The sequence below is a fragment of the Limanda limanda genome, chromosome 13 (assembly GCF_963576545.1).
Source record: "Limanda limanda chromosome 13, fLimLim1.1, whole genome shotgun sequence".
In the NCBI taxonomy this organism is placed as follows: Eukaryota; Metazoa; Chordata; class Actinopteri; order Pleuronectiformes; family Pleuronectidae; genus Limanda; species Limanda limanda.
Genome location: NC_083648.1, coordinates 4,355,506 through 4,372,950, shown reverse-complemented (window position 1 = coordinate 4,372,950; position 17,445 = coordinate 4,355,506). Strand labels below are relative to the sequence as shown.

The 17,445-nt window shown below is 43.3% G+C and overlaps 1 protein-coding gene across 1 annotated transcript; it reads left to right on the top strand.

The window, feature by feature from the left end:
- The first annotated feature begins 223 nt into the window (after positions 1 to 223).
- On the top strand, positions 224 to 13,632 carry LOC133017638 (acyl-coenzyme A thioesterase 1-like). Its single transcript, XM_061083772.1, has 4 exons — positions 224 to 286; positions 1,969 to 2,444; positions 11,279 to 11,481; positions 11,569 to 13,632. The coding sequence occupies exons 2-4, from the start codon at positions 1,988 to 1,990 to the stop codon at positions 12,178 to 12,180; spliced, it is 1,272 nt and encodes a 423-aa protein (XP_060939755.1). The 5' UTR covers positions 224 to 286; positions 1,969 to 1,987; the 3' UTR covers positions 12,181 to 13,632.
- Positions 13,633 to 17,445: the final 3,813 nt, after the last annotated feature.

Genomic DNA, 17,445 nt, shown 5'->3' with positions numbered 1-17,445 from the left:
ATCCAAATAATCGAATATATGTATGTTTTTAATTTTGAATTAAAAACCTTAACACGTTTAGACAACATGAACAGCTGCAGATGAATTATACTTAAAAGAAAAGAAACAAATAAAGGTTTTCTGCCCTTCAACCTCCCTGACCTTTCCTGCAGACCTTTATTGTGAAGAGGCGGAAGCTTGTGTTTAGTACGGTGATGCTGTTAGCATGTAGCCTCCTTTACCCCGGAAGTGAACGGAACTCAGGATCAGCTGTTTGTGGAGGAGCCGTGATCGTGTTTGTTTGAAGGTAAGAAACGTGTTTGTGAAAAGTTAAAATGAAATAACTCATAAATAAGAAGCGTTTAGTTTCACTCTGTGTCTCTGTGCTAATGCTAAGCTCGCGGTTGCCTTGGTAACCAGCAGGTTCTTTGATCGAGTCGTGAGAAGATGTTGAACTTTATGTTATTTAACTTTATATTAAACTCAAACCACAAGATTACAGATCGTCATTAGAGCCACGTCAGCATCTCTACATCTCTACATAAACAAGCAGCTGACTCAATGCAGTTATTATAAAAACTTGATAAATAGTTTATGCAGATAATAAAAACAAATCAGAATCAGAATTATTTTTATTGCCACGTATATTTGCATATATAAGAAAATTTCCATGGTGTTGGTGCACTGTACATAAAAACAAAACAACAATATATACAATAAGACAATATATACATTAAGAAACAATACGTTATGGAGATCTAAAGAGGGAAAGTATCAGACAGTTGTAGAAAAATAAATACAGTTAATCATTTATTAATAGATGAACTTTGTACACACAGGGTGTGCTGAATGTCCCCGGTGTGTGGATCAATAAAGTTTTTATATTAACAAGATGTGAGTGAAAAACACACAACAAACTCAATAACCTTGAAACACAAAATGCTTTAATCAAGCCACAATCCGGTCAGAGCAAGAAACTTATTATACTAATTAGTGCTGTCAGTTAAATGCGTTATTAACGGCATTAACACAAACCCATTTTAACCCCGTCAATTTTTTAACGCGAGATTAACTTCATTATATGTGTTCGGATCCAGTCTGACCTGCTCTCGCTTTTTGTTTTAATATTTCGCCAACTAAAATATATATTTTTAAGCTATTGTAGCGTCCCCGCTTACACAGGACACGCAACTTCTTCGTGGTTTAGTAACTTGTATTATCCTCTACACGGACATGTGCACTTCTCGCTCTTACTCCGTCACTCGCACACTAGTCCGTTACACTATTAGGCTGCAGCTATATGTTTTTATTTATTTAAAAATAGGGTACTTCTTATTTCATTCATTTTCCACAAATATGGGGAGGACTCAAATAGCCCTACAAAGTTCTGTGTTTCATTTATTTCAAAGTAGGCCGACACTTGCCTGTGTATTTTGTTTGTTTGTTATTTTGTTGCTTGTCTGTTTGAGTAGCTAGCTGAAAGCAAAGAAGTAGTAGGCTTACCTTTTATTGGTAACCTAACTGTTACGGTTCATTGTTTCTGAAATAAGAGGACTGACTGCTATGTTCACAGCAAACTTGAAAATTATAAAATATTAAGCCATGGTTTGACTGCACTATAGGCTGAGGCCTTGTTTACCTGAAATGTGCACTTTATAATTTTATTTTGTACCGCCCTGTTTGGCAATGTTGTTTTTCAATAGAATAAAACATTTGCATTAAGCAAGCCAATCCACTTTTCCATGTTGATAAGAGCATTAAAACGAAAAAATAATTATGGAAAAAAAAATTCATGAAGGGACGTTTAGAATAGATACAAATTTGCGATTAATTGCGATTAATCACGTTAACTATTACATAAATGCGATAAATCGCGATTAAATATTTTAATCCTTTGACAGCACTAATACTAATACTTAAGAATTAAAAAGTTTATTTTGTGAAAAGCAACAAACCCACCTGCATGGTTTTTCTTCTGCCTGAACTCAGATCTTCACCTCAGAGTAAGATGGCGTCCCAGGTGCGTCTGCGGCTGCTGCCCGGCGCCCGGTGTCTGTTCGACGAGCCGCTCCACGTGACCGTGGCCGGGCTCAGGTCCCAGCAGGTGGTCTCCCTCAGGGCCCGGGCCACGGACGAGAAGGGGCTGGAGTTCAGCTCCACCGCCACCTACAGGGCGGACGGGAGCGGGGACATCGACCTGGGCCGGGACCCCTCGCTGGGCGGCAGCTACCTGGGGGTGGAGCCTATGGGTCTGCTGCGGGCGATGAGGACGGACGCCGCCCACAAGAGGTTTCAGAAAACAAACGCCCTGAACCCCCACGTGGTAAAGTTCTCTGTGCATGAGGTGGAGGGGGAGGGCCGCATGCTGGCGGAGGTGGCCAATGAGAGGCTGCTGATGGCGGACGGCGTCAGCAGGCGTCCTATCAGAGAGGGGAACATCCGTGGCGTCCTGTTTACTCCACCTGGTCGGTCCTGTTGTCTGTTTTGTGTGTTTCCTCTTTCTGTCATCTTCTCATCTCTGATTGTTTGATGCTTTTCTCCAACACGATAGAGAAATTGACCTGAGTTCTGATCATATCCACATGTCTATTATTTATTTATTTATTTATTTATTTATTTATTTATTTATTTATTTATTTATTTATTTATTTATTTATTTATTTATTTATTTATTTATTTGTTTATTTGTTTATTTAGAAGGATCCCCATTAGCTCTACCCTAAGACAGAGCTACTTTTAGTGGGGTCCACATTTAAAACATACATACAGATATCAAACATTTAAAACATACATTACAATACCAATAAAAAACATTTAAAACAAACATTACAATACCAATATCAAACATTTAAAACATACGTCACATTACAAATATCAAAAGTTAAAATACATACAAATAATGATCATACAATTTTACATTACAGATATCAAAAATGAACTTTGTGGTTATGCAATTTTACCTTTGTCATGATATAAAACACTGATATATCCAATTCCATAGTAGGTTCCATGACTTGTTGGTAGTAGGTTCCATGACTTGTTGGTAGTAGGTTCCATGACTTGTTGGTAGTAGGTTCCATGACTTGTTGGTAGTAGGTTCCATGACTTGTCGGTAGTAGGTTCCATGACTTGTCGGTCGTAGGTTCCATGACTTGTTGGTAGTAGGTTCCATGACTTGTTGGTAGTAGGTTCCATGACTTGTCGGTAGTAGGTTCCATGACTTGTTGGTAGTAGGTTCCATGACTTGTCGGTAGTAGGTTCCATGACTTGTTGGTAGTAGGTTCCATGACTTGTTGGTAGTAGGTTCCATGACTTGTTGGTAGTAGGTTCCATGACTTGTTGGTCGTAGGCTCCATGACTTGTCGGTAGTAGGTTCCATGACTTGTTGGTAGTAGGTTCCATGACTTGTTGGTAGTAGGTTCCATGACTTGTTGGTAGTAGGTTCCATGACTTGTCGGTAGTAGGTTCCATGACATGTTGGTAGTAGGTTCCATGACATGTTGGTAGTAGGTTCCATGACTTGTTGGTAGTAGGTTCCATGACTTGTTGGTCGTAGGCTCCATGACTTGTCGGTAGTAGGTTCCATGACTTGTTGGTAGTAGGTTCCATGACTTGTTGGTAGTAGGTTCCATGACATGTTGGTAGTAGGTTCCATGACTTGTTGGTAGTAGGTTCCATGACTTGTTGGTAGAAGGTTCCATGACTTGTTGGTCGTAGGTTCCATGACTTGTCGGTAGTAGGTTCCATGACTTGTCGGTAGAAGGTTCCATGACTTGTCGGTAGTAGGTTCCATGACTTGTTGGTCGTAGGTTCCATGACTTGTCGGTAGTAGGTTCCATGACTTGTCGGTAGTAGGTTCCATGACTTGTCGGTAGTAGGTTCCATGACTTGTTGGTAGAAGGTTCCATGACTTGTTGGTAGTAGGTTCCATGACTTGTTGGTCGTAGGTTCCATGACTTGTTGGTAGTAGGTTCCATGACTTGTTGGTAGTAGTTTCCATGACTTGTTGGTAGTAGGTTCCATGACATGTTGGTAGTAGGTTCCATGACTTGTTGGTAGAAGGTTCCATGACTTGTTGGTAGTAGGTTCCATGACATGTTGGTAGTAGGTTCCATGACTTGTTGGTAGTAGGTTCCATGACTTGTTGGTAGAAGGTTCCATGACTTGTTGGTAGTAGGTTCCATGACTTGTTGGTAGTAGGTTCCATGACTTGTTGGTAGAAGGTTCCATGACTTGTTGGTAGTAGGTTCCATGACATGTTGGTAGTAGGTTCCATGACTTGTTGGTAGTAGGTTCCATGACATGTTGGTAGTAGGTTCCATGACTTGTTGGTAGTAGGTTCCATGACTTGTTGGTAGAAGGTTCCATGACTTGTTGGTAGTAGGTTCCATGACATGTTGGTAGTAGGTTCCATGACTTGTTGGTAGTAGGTTCCATGACATGTTGGTAGTAGGTTCCATGACTTGTTGGTAGTAGGTTCCATGACTTGTTGGTAGAAGGTTCCATGACTTGTTGGTAGTAGGTTCCATGACTTGTTGGTAGTAGGTTCCATGACTTGTTGGTAGTAGGTTCCATGACTTGTTGGTAGAAGGTTCCATGACTTGTTGGTAGTAGGTTCCATGACATGTTGGTAGTAGGTTCCATGACTTGTTGGTAGTAGGTTCCATGACATGTTGGTAGAAGGTTCCATGACTTGTTGGTAGTAGGTTCCATGACATGTTGGTAGTAGGTTCCATGACTTGTTGGTAGAAGGTTCCATGACTTGTTGGTTGTAGGTTCCATGACATGTTGGTAGTAGGTTCCATGACTTGTTGGTAGAAGGTTCCATGACTCGTTGGTAGAAGGTTCCATGACTTGTCGGTAGTAGGTTCCATGACTTGTTGGTAGTAGGTTCCATGACTTGTTGGTAGAAGGTTCCATGACTTGTTGGTAGTAGGTTCCATGACATGTTGGTCGTAGGTTCCATGACTTGTCGGTAGTAGGTTCCATGACTTGTCGGTAGAAGGTTCCATGACTTGTTGGTAGTAGGTTCCATGACTTGTTGGTCGTAGGTTCCATGACTTGTCGGTAGTAGGTTCCATGACTTGTCGGTAGTAGGTTCCATGACTTGTCGGTAGTAGGTTCCATGACTTGTTGGTAGAAGGTTCCATGACTTGTTGGTAGTAGGTTCCATGACTTGTTGGTCGTAGGTTCCATGACTTGTTGGTAGTAGGTTCCATGACTTGTTGGTAGTAGGTTCCATGACTGGTTGGTAGTAGGTTCCATGACATGTTGGTAGTAGGTTCCATGACTTGTTGGTAGAAGGTTCCATGACTTGTTGGTAGTAGGTTCCATGACATGTTGGTAGTAGGTTCCATGACTTGTTGGTAGTAGGTTCCATGACTTGTTGGTAGAAGGTTCCATGACTTGTTGGTAGTAGGTTCCATGACTTGTTGGTAGTAGGTTCCATGACTTGTTGGTAGAAGGTTCCATGACTTGTTGGTAGTAGGTTCCATGACATGTTGGTAGTAGGTTCCATGACTTGTTGGTAGTAGGTTCCATGACATGTTGGTAGTAGGTTCCATGACTTGTTGGTAGTAGGTTCCATGACTTGTTGGTAAAAGGTTCCATGACTTGTTGGTAGTAGGTTCCATGACATGTTGGTAGTAGGTTCCATGACTTGTTGGTAGTAGGTTCCATGACATGTTGGTAGTAGGTTCCATGACTTGTTGGTAGTAGGTTCCATGACTTGTTGGTAGTAGGTTCCATGACTTGTTGGTAGTAGGTTCCATGACTTGTTGGTAGAAGGTTCCATGACTTGTTGGTAGTAGGTTCCATGACATGTTGGTAGTAGGTTCCATGACTTGTTGGTAGTAGGTTCCATGACATGTTGGTAGAAGGTTCCATGACTTGTTGGTAGTAGGTTCCATGACATGTTGGTAGTAGGTTCCATGACTTGTTGGTAGAAGGTTCCATGACTTGTTGGTAGTAGGTTCCATGACATGTTGGTAGTAGGTTCCATGACTTGTTGGTAGAAGGTTCCATGACTCGTTGGTAGAAGGTTCCATGACTTGTCGGTAGTAGGTTCCATGACTTGTTGGTAGTAGGTTCCATGACTTGTTGGTAGAAGGTTCCATGACTTGTTGGTAGTAGGTTCCATGACATGTTGGTAGTAGGTTCCATGACTTGTTGGTAGTAGGTTCCATGACTTGTTGGTAGTAGGTTCCATGACTTTTTGGTAGTAGGTTCCATGACTTGTTGGTAGTAGGTTCCATGACTTGTTGGTCGTAGGTTCCATGACTTGTTGGTAGTAGGTTCCATGACTTGTTGGTAGTAGGTTCCATGACTTGTTGGTAGAAGGTTCCATGACATGTTGGTAGTAGGTTCCATGACATGTTGGTAGTAGGTTCCATGACTTGTTGGTAGTAGGTTCCATGACTTGTTGGTAGAAGGTTCCATGACTTGTTGGTAGTAGGTTCCATGACTTGTTGGTAGTAGGTTCCATGACTTGTTGGTAGAAGGTTCCATGACTTGTTGGTAGTAGGTTCCATGACATGTTGGTAGTAGGTTCCATGACTTGTTGGTAGTAGGTTCCATGACATGTTGGTAGTAGGTTCCATGACTTGTTGGTAGTAGGTTCCATGACTTGTTGGTAAAAGGTTCCATGACTTGTTGGTAGTAGGTTCCATGACATGTTGGTAGTAGGTTCCATGACTTGTTGGTAGTAGGTTCCATGACATGTTGGTAGTAGGTTCCATGACTTGTTGGTAGTAGGTTCCATGACTTGTTGGTAGTAGGTTCCATGACTTGTTGGTAGTAGGTTCCATGACTTGTTGGTAGAAGGTTCCATGACTTGTTGGTAGTAGGTTCCATGACATGTTGGTAGTAGGTTCCATGACTTGTTGGTAGTAGGTTCCATGACATGTTGGTAGAAGGTTCCATGACTTGTTGGTAGTAGGTTCCATGACATGTTGGTAGTAGGTTCCATGACTTGTTGGTAGAAGGTTCCATGACTTGTTGGTAGTAGGTTCCATGACATGTTGGTAGTAGGTTCCATGACTTGTTGGTAGAAGGTTCCATGACTCGTTGGTAGAAGGTTCCATGACTTGTCGGTAGTAGGTTCCATGACTTGTTGGTAGTAGGTTCCATGACTTGTTGGTAGAAGGTTCCATGACTTGTTGGTAGTAGGTTCCATGACATGTTGGTAGTAGGTTCCATGACTTGTTGGTAGTAGGTTCCATGACTTGTTGGTAGTAGGTTCCATGACTTTTTGGTAGTAGGTTCCATGACTTGTTGGTAGTAGGTTCCATGACTTGTTGGTCGTAGGTTCCATGACTTGTTGGTAGTAGGTTCCATGACTTGTTGGTAGTAGGTTCCATGACTTGTTGGTAGAAGGTTCCATGACATGTTGGTAGTAGGTTCCATGACATGTTGGTAGTAGGTTCCATGACTTGTTGGTAGTAGGTTCCATGACATGTTGGTAGTAGGTTCCATGACTTGTCGGTAGTAGGTTCCATGACTTGTCGGTAGTAGGTTCCATGACTTGTCGGTCGTAGGTTCCATGACTTGTTGGTAGTAGGTTCCATGACTTGTTGGTAGTAGGTTCCATGACTTGTCGGTAGTAGGTTCCATGACTTGTTGGTAGTAGGTTCCATGACTTGTTGGTAGTAGGTTCCATGACTTGTTGGTAGTAGGTTCCATGACTTGTTGGTAGTAGGTTCCATGACTTGTTGGTCGTAGGCTCCATGACTTGTCGGTAGTAGGTTCCATGACTTGTTGGTAGTAGGTTCCATGACATGTTGGTAGTAGGTTCCATGACTTGTTGGTAGTAGGTTCCATGACTTGTTGGTAGAAGGTTCCATGACTTGTCGGTCGTAGGTTCCATGACTTGTCGGTAGTAGGTTCCATGACTTGTCGGTAGTAGGTTCCATGACTTGTTGGTAGTAGGTTCCATGACTTGTCGGTCGTAGGTTCCATGACTTGTCGGTAGTAGGTTCCATGACTTGTCGGTAGTAGGTTCCATGACTTGTTGGTAGAAGGTTCCATGACTTGTTGGTAGTAGGTTCCATGACTTGTTGGTAGTAGGTTCCATGACTTGTTGGTAGTAGGTTCCATGACTTGTTGGTAGAAGGTTCCATGACTTGTTGGTAGTAGGTTCCATGACATGTTGGTAGTAGGTTCCATGACTTGTTGGTAGTAGGTTCCATGACTTGTTGGTAGAAGGTTCCATGACTTGTTGGTAGTAGGTTCCATGACATGTTGGTAGTAGGTTCCATGACTTGTTGGTAGTAGGTTCCATGACTTGTTGGTAGTAGGTTCCATGACTTGTTGGTCGTAGGTTCCATGACTTGTTGGTCGTAGGTTCCATGACTTGTTGGTCGTAGGTTCCATGACTTGTCGGTAGTAGGTTCCATGACTTGTCGGTAGTAGGTTCCATGACTTGTTGGTCGTAGGTTCCATGACTTGTTGGTAGAAGGTTCCATGACTTGTTGGTAGTAGGTTCCATGACATGTTGGTAGTAGGTTCCATGACTTGTTGGTAGTAGGTTCCATGACATGTTGGTAGAAGGTTCCATGACTTGTTGGTAGTAGGTTCCATGACATGTTGGTAGTAGGTTCCATGACTTGTTGGTAGAAGGTTCCATGACTTGTTGGTAGTAGGTTCCATGACATGTTGGTAGTAGGTTCCATGACTTGTTGGTAGAAGGTTCCATGACTCGTTGGTAGAAGGTTCCATGACTTGTCGGTAGTAGGTTCCATGACTTGTTGGTAGTAGGTTCCATGACTTGTTGGTAGAAGGTTCCATGACTTGTTGGTAGTAGGTTCCATGACATGTTGGTAGTAGGTTCCATGACTTGTTGGTAGTAGGTTCCATGACTTGTTGGTAGTAGGTTCCATGACTTTTTGGTAGTAGGTTCCATGACTTGTTGGTAGTAGGTTCCATGACTTGTTGGTCGTAGGTTCCATGACTTGTTGGTAGTAGGTTCCATGACTTGTTGGTAGTAGGTTCCATGACTTGTTGGTAGAAGGTTCCATGACATGTTGGTAGTAGGTTCCATGACATGTTGGTAGTAGGTTCCATGACTTGTTGGTAGTAGGTTCCATGACTTGTTGGTAGTAGGTTCCATGACTTGTTGGTAGTAGGTTCCATGACTTGTCGGTAGTAGGTTCCATGACTTGTCGGTCGTAGGTTCCATGACTTGTTGGTAGTAGGTTCCATGACTTGTTGGTAGTAGGTTCCATGACTTGTCGGTAGTAGGTTCCATGACTTGTTGGTAGTAGGTTCCATGACTTGTCGGTAGTAGGTTCCATGACTTGTTGGTAGTAGGTTCCATGACTTGTTGGTAGTAGGTTCCATGACTTGTTGGTAGTAGGTTCCATGACTTGTTGGTCGTAGGCTCCATGACTTGTCGGTAGTAGGTTCCATGACTTGTTGGTAGTAGGTTCCATGACATGTTGGTAGTAGGTTCCATGACTTGTTGGTAGTAGGTTCCATGACTTGTTGGTAGAAGGTTCCATGACTTGTCGGTCGTAGGTTCCATGACTTGTCGGTAGTAGGTTCCATGACTTGTTGGTAGAAGGTTCCATGACTTGTCGGTCGTAGGTTCCATGACTTGTCGGTAGTAGGTTCCATGACTTGTCGGTAGTAGGTTCCATGACTTGTTGGTAGTAGGTTCCATGACTTGTCGGTCGTAGGTTCCATGACTTGTCGGTAGTAGGTTCCATGACTTGTCGGTAGTAGGTTCCATGACTTGTTGGTAGAAGGTTCCATGACTTGTTGGTAGTAGGTTCCATGACTTGTTGGTAGTAGGTTCCATGACTTGTTGGTAGAAGGTTCCATGACTTGTTGGTAGTAGGTTCCATGACATGTTGGTAGTAGGTTCCATGACTTGTTGGTAGTAGGTTCCATGACTTGTTGGTAGAAGGTTCCATGACTTGTTGGTAGTAGGTTCCATGACATGTTGGTAGTAGGTTCCATGACTTGTTGGTAGTAGGTTCCATGACTCGTTGGTAGAAGGTTCCATGACTTGTCGGTAGTAGGTTCCATGACTTGTTGGTAGTAGGTTCCATGACTTGTTGGTAGAAGGTTCCATGACTTGTTGGTAGTAGGTTCCATGACATGTTGGTAGTAGGTTCCATGACTTGTTGGTAGTAGGTTCCATGACTTGTTGGTAGAAGGTTCCATGACTTGTTGGTAGTAGGTTCCATGACTTGTTGGTAGTAGGTTCCATGACTTGTTGGTAGAAGGTTCCATGACTTGTTGGTAGTAGGTTCCATGACATGTTGGTAGTAGGTTCCATGACTTGTTGGTAGTAGGTTCCATGACATGTTGGTAGTAGGTTCCATGACTTGTTGGTAGAAGGTTCCATGACTTGTTGGTAGTAGGTTCCTTGACATGTTGGTAGTAGGTTCCATGACTTGTTGGTAGTAGGTTCCATGACATGTTGGTAGTAGGTTCCATGACTTGTTGGTAGTAGGTTCCATGACTTGTTGGTAGAAGGTTCCATGACTTGTTGGTAGTAGGTTCCATGACTTGTTGGTAGTAGGTTCCATGACTTGTTGGTAGTAGGTTCCATGACTTGTTGGTAGTAGGTTCCATGACTTGTTGGTAGAAGGTTCCATGACTTGTTGGTAGTAGGTTCCATGACATGTTGGTAGTAGGTTCCATGACTTGTTGGTAGTAGGTTCCATGACATGTTGGTAGAAGGTTCCATGACTTGTTGGTAGTAGGTTCCATGACATGTTGGTAGTAGGTTCCATGACTTGTTGGTCGTAGGTTCCATGACTTGTTGGTAGTAGGTTCCATGACTTGTTGGTAGTAGGTTCCATGACTTGTTGGTAGTAGGTTCCATGACTTGTTGGTAGTAGGTTCCATGACTTGTCGGTAGTAGGTTCCATGACTTGTTGGTAGTAGGTTCCATGACTTGTCGGTAGTAGGTTCCATGACTTGTTGGTAGTAGGTTCCATGACTTGTTGGTCGTAGGTTCCATGACTTGTTGGTCGTAGGTTCCATGACTTGTCGGTAGTAGGTTCCATGACTTGTCGGTAGTAGGTTCCATGACTTGTTGGTAGTAGGTTCCATGACTTGTTGGTCGTAGGTTCCATGACTTGTTGGTAGTAGGTTCCATGACTTGTTGGTCGTAGGTTCCATGACTTGTTGGTCGTAGGTTCCATGACTTGTTGGTCGTAGGTTCCATGACTTGTCGGTAGTAGGTTCCATGACTTGTTGGTAGTAGGTTCCATGACTTGTTGGTCGTAGGTTCCATGACTTGTTGGTAGTAGGTTCCATGACTTGTTACCATGTGATGTGTGTCCTCCAGGAGAAGGTCCGTTCCCGGCGGTCTTGGACCTCTACACGTTCGGCGGAGGTCTATCAGAGAAGAGGACGTCTCTGCTCGCCAGCCGGGGCTTCGTGGTTCTGACCGTGGCGCTGTACGGACACGACGACATGCCCAGGAGCATCAAAGAGGTTCATCTGGATTATTTTGAAGAAGCAATTGAGGTTTTAAGAAAGCAAGAGAAGGTGAGTCACAGCTGATGATGCTCTCAAAGCTCTGCAGCTAGAAGAACTTTCATTTAATTGCTTGACATGTTTCACGTGTTTCCCCAGGTGGGCAGTAGAGGAGTCGGTGTAGTGTCTCTTTCCAAAAGTGGAGATCTGGCTCTCTCCATCGCCTCCTTTCTGCCGCACGTCGACGCCACCGTCTGGATCAACGGCTGCTCCGCCAACACGGCGTTACCCCTCTACTATAAGAAGAAACCCATCCTCCCTCCGTTGATGTGCGACGTCAAGAAGGTCGTGGTCACTGAGTCGGGCGCCTACATCACCAAGGGCGGCATGCACAGCGCCTGGGCGGAGGAGAACCAGGCCGCCGTCGTCCCCATTGAGCGGGCGCCGGGACGTTTCCTGTTTGTAGCGGCGGAGGACGACCTGAACTGGGACAGCAAGGCGTACCTGGACCAGATGGTGGAGCGGCTGAAGCTTCACGGGAGGCAGAACTTTGAAAGTGTTAGTTACCCTGAAGCAGGGCACTACCTGGAGCCCCCCTATGGGCCCTACTGCCCCTCCAGCTTCCACGGGCTTCTGGGCAAACCCGCGGCGTGGGGGGGTGAGTCCAGGTCCCACGCGGCCGCTGAGGTTCACCTGTGGAAGAAGATCCAGGAGTTCTTCAGAACCCACCTGAGCTGTGATGGTGTCACGCAGAATAAAGCCAAGTTGTAGATCGTGGAACAAACATCAACGGCCTGATTGTGCTTTGATCCTTAAAACACTTACTTCCTGTTGTTTATCACCTCGTCATCGGCCGGACACGTTCTGTTTCCTGGTTTTCATCCATCCATTCCTCTCTAGTGAACACGATATCTCAAGAACGCCTCAAGACCATTTCTTCACCTTCGCCACAGACGTTTGTTTGGACTCAGATGAATTTAGATTTTTGGTGGTGAAAGGTGAAATCAGCTGTGACCTTAAATAACACATTCCTGCCTTGTGATACCTCAGGAACATCACCGGAGAACCTTTAGAATTCAGTTCAAACTTTCACTTGGACCAGAGATGAATTTAGATTTTGCTTGTCAGAGGTCAAGCTCACGGTGACCTCACAGGATTCTGGGATCAAAGATGTCTGTAGACGTGTACAACCACAGGGCCGCAAATCTATTTGTTTGACTTTAACCTTGTGAGATAGTACAAGAGAAATAATAATTTTTACAAATCAGGCATATTAAAGCGACTGATATTTAGGAGTGTGTATAATTTGGTGCAGCTTGGCTGAGTTGTAGCTTCCTATTGTGCCTTGAGTGTGTTACACTGTGTGTGTTACACTGTGTGTGAGCTACAGAACAAACCAGACTGAAATTCTTGTATCATTCAACATATTTGTGCAACAACACCATCTGTACTGAATCGTTAAATGCAGGCGTCTCATTGGTCAGCGGAGATGAGCAGCGATCGTTCACACGAGGCTGCGACAGCTCCAGCTCCCGTGTGACTGCGACCGAACATGTGAACGCTGTTAAATCGTCTTCTTCTCTTCTACGCCCACGTGTGAACTCTTGAACCTTCACTTCTGTCGCTCTCGTCTCTTTCATCTCCTCGCGTTGTTTAATCACATATTTTACCAAAGCAGAAGCCCAGTGTTCTGGATGTGCCTGGAATGATCCACAAATGCATCGTGACTGGCTGCAGCAGCAGAAACAAACATCCCATCACCACACGGCTGTTTTCTGACTGAATCAGCTACAGTCCGCCTCTGACAGGAAATCCATCGTGACGCCTGTGATTGAAGCTGCCGACTCCTCGAGTACACGGCGCTGAAACTGCTGTGTTTCTGTAATACTGTAATGAGGAAAAGGAAACAGGAAGTGGAAACAAACAGAGCAAACATCCTGACGCTCAAACACGTGTTTTAATGTGACGCGAATATATTTTTGAGGGTTGATAAATATTTACTGCCACGTGGGTTCAAACAGGAGTTTCAGACTTGTGTTACTGAGCAAAAGGTATTGTGTCGTAGCAGAGAAGCTGGAATCATGTTTGTATGATTATGTTAAAACACTGAAAAAATTTAAAATGGATATGTGACAGAATTTGGATCATGTTCCTCAATAAGATGATATTCTATTAAATAAAAGTAATTTCCCGGTGATATGAAATAAAACATTGATTTTACAAGACACCGCTCATGGTTTTTGAGAATCTATCTGTACACTCGGCTTGTCTGAGGTGAAAACTTTGTACATGTACTGCTTCTGTCTGGAGTTTGAGAGATTAAATGATGTTCTGGGTTATTTTCTGCTCTGCTACTTCACCTTATCTTCACTTATATGGCCTTGGAAGTTTCAAGGACTCTGGTTTTCCCTCATCTCTAGACCTAGATTTAAAATTTCATTCATTAGGGTGAGAAAAAGTTTTAAATTGAAGTTGTTAAAAGCTGCAGAAACTCTGCTGCTGAACCTGCACATCTCAACGAGGTGAGAAGGGATCTCTGTTTCTATTTGGTTCAGATGTTTGTATTTATTCTGACAGAATCATGTAGATCTGACTCGGCTGTGAACCAGCACATCCTGAGTGTAAGTGTCGTTATAGCATCAGAAGACGAGACACATTAGTGACACATTAAGACCCTGCAGTGCTTTAACTTCAGGCTTCAACTCTCGAAAGCTTCAGCTCTTTTATATTTGACACTTGAGAAGCGTCGCTCGCACTTTGCTCAATAATGCATCACGCACGTCAGCCTCCTTGTGTCAGGATCTCTTCAGCTGCTTTGGAAAGAAGAAGGTTTCTAGTGTGTCTGTTTCTTTGAAGAGAAACTCAGGAGAGACTCCCACAGATAAAACCATTAATTCATTTTAAATGGATTATTTAACAGGGTTTATTGTATTGTGCATTTGGCTCATGAAACTTTTACCTGCTTCAAGAGATGATGGATAGTTTTTGGGTCACTTCAAAAACAAGAAAATCCTCCAGTCAAACAACTGAAGCATCATTTTGACTTGATGACACATAATACTACATTTATTTATACTTAATGGTTTGACTGTAGGCTGTAAATAAAGATCGATTATGCAGACTGGGTCGGAGAGGAGGAGTTTATAAACTGTTCTGCAGCCAGCCACCAGGGGGCAATTGAGGCCATTTGGCTTCACTTTGGGAGAACAGTCATTTCTGCCCTCAAAGCCTCCATCGATTTACTTCTTCACTATTGTGTTTTTTCCGATTGATTTTAAAGTATTCACGTTTTAATCTAATGAGTTCAGGCGATAAAATAACACCCAAGTTTTTAAAAAAATCCCCCAAAATAACAGTGCATGACCTTCGTGTCCTAAATGGCGACTTTTGTTCTATCCTCTTATTTTGTAAAAGTGTGCATGAGTGGAGAAAGTGGAACTTTCCCTTCAGATCCTTTGTTTTCATCCAGCAACATTAAATCCATCTTTTCTTACTATTTACATAATCAGGAGCGATTGTAAAACGTTTCTATTTTTACTCCTTGTTTCTTTCCCTGCGTCATTCGTCCAAAACAAACCTTCTCGTTTGACAAGGACATCATGAAGCAACCATTCCAGAGACATGTCTTCCAGCGGCTCAGCGGCCCGTGAGTCTGGCAGCTCTCTCTCTCTCCGGCCTCCGCCAGGACCCGGACCAGGAGCCAGAGCTTTGAGCAAACACACCATCAAAGAGGTCTGGGGCCTCTGGTAAAAGCATCGGGTCTGCTGGTTCCTCCCACAGGTTCGGTCGTTTCCACTGGTCCCAGAGAGACGTGCAGAGGTTCACTGAGGCGTCCTCCTCCTCCTGCACACGTCTCCATGTGGGAGAGCTGCACGCCACTGGGCCTCTTCATAGAGCTGTGAGTCATGTCTGCTAAGACCCTGCAGAGTTATGCAGAAATACACTAGATTCAAGATTATGCACTCATGTGTTTTCTCCATCTCTGATTGGTCCATTGGTGTAGATCTGATCAGCTTTACGTGAGAGCTTCTGTGTTTCAGCAAGTGTAAAGTGAACCTGCTCATATCAAAGCCTGGACTCTGTCAGAAACTGATGAGTTCATGTGATGGTTGAGTGAAATTCTGTCTCCTCATCATGTAGTGCCTCTTTCGGCCACATGGTGGAACTGCAGCTAAACATTTCAAGCTTTAACGCATCACAGGAAACACTGGTCCAGGTTCACAAGGGCTTTAAAAAGATTCCTAAATAACTTAATTACCAAAAAACTAAATCATGAGCTAAATTTGATAAAGATTTCCTGAATTCCAAACTACCTGTGTCTCAAAGCTCCCTGTTCCAGGAAACTCTCTTCTGTGCCTGCTGCTGAGAATAAAAGTTTTAAGACCAGATCTCAGTAGATAAAAATAAGTTTTCCCATATTAAATAAGCATTAACTTGATAGTGGAAACTAACAGAACTAGGATGGAAGTCAGTAGAGCTCACAGCTCCACCGAGGCCCGACAGTCGCCTCATGAAACCACATCTAAAATCACTAGATCTGGATTTTCATTTGGATCAAGCACCAAATTCCTCACAAATATCAGTCGTCTACACACGTCCGATGTGTTTCACCAAGATCCAGAATAAATTCTCTGAGAAATCAATGGACATGTGAATGAAAGGCACAAACAACATCCAAGTTTCATGGAAATCGTTTCTATAGTTTTAAGTATGAGCTGTGTTTTAATTACATGGATGAAGAACAAGAACATATTAAACTGATGGATACTTTAATGTGTCCGTAAGTCTTGCTTTTAAAATCGAGGTTGAGTGAAGTTTCTGAACTTATTATTCATCCTGTGCAGTTGCAGCTGAAGCAGATGTGATTAAACTCTGTGCAAATATTCTACTGGAGTTGATCTGTCAAATATCTTTATATTAAAATACATTTCTGTGAGAATTAGAGGAAAATCAGGACGCACGTCTGCTTGAATGATGCCACTGAGCTGCTGAGATGTAGATATTAGATCAGACATGTGGGTGGAGCCTGACCTTTTACGCACATTATCCTCCTTTCTTTCTCTATCTAAAGTTCCACAAATGTGACTTTTAAAGGAATAGATGGAATCAGAGTGCGGCTCCATCTCATTCACAGCAGGAGGTCTGTGGCAGTGACAGATCTGAACTGAGACCAGAGGTGGAAGGTGTGTTTGAGGAACCTCACGTGAACCCGGGGCCTCATTTGAAGATCCTGCGAAGACACAAGTTCAGACAGCAGAGGGAGCACAGCTGTTACATAATGAATCCTATAAGAATAAAGAGGACGAGGACGCGTCAGGAGGAAAAACATTTCATTATACAAAGAGGAGCACGAGGACGACACCTTGAAAAGCTGCTCTGACACCTTGAAGACATTTTCGGCCAAAATGCATTTCATTCCCACCTCATATTGCAGCTGTTGTGCCCTTGAGCAAGGCACACACTGCCCAGCTTCACTGGAACAGGAGGAGAATGAACCTATAGAGAAAGTGAGAAAGTTTAGGTGAGCTGAGAGGTGTGATAGACTCCTGCTCCAAAATGATTTGTTCCCAACTGTTTTATCTCTTTTCTTTAATGGATGTTAAACCATTTCATTGAACGTGTTTGACATTTACAGGGTTTCAGCTAATTGGCCGATTGAAGAGATGAATTATTGATGGTATTTCTTTGCCGTGAGGGAATTTGTCTGGATATGACACATGTAAGCAGGCGAGATAATAACCCTGCAGCGTTCGAACATTTCCACTTTAACCTCTTTATTTTCTCATTTTGTTTCTATCAAACCTCCATATTGTGTATTTCATTCGTGTTGTTTTGTGATTTGCCGCTGCAGCTAAAAGCCAATTTCCCCACAGTGACATCATTAAACTTTCATCTCGTGTTATTGCTCGGCATTAAGGACCCACAGAGAGAGAGCGGCTGATGGCGGCCGTTCAGGTGCATTTGATCATTTAGGAAATCAACAGGTAGGAGCAGACAATCACAGGAGATGGTTCTCCTGAGTGAGGACGCCTGCTG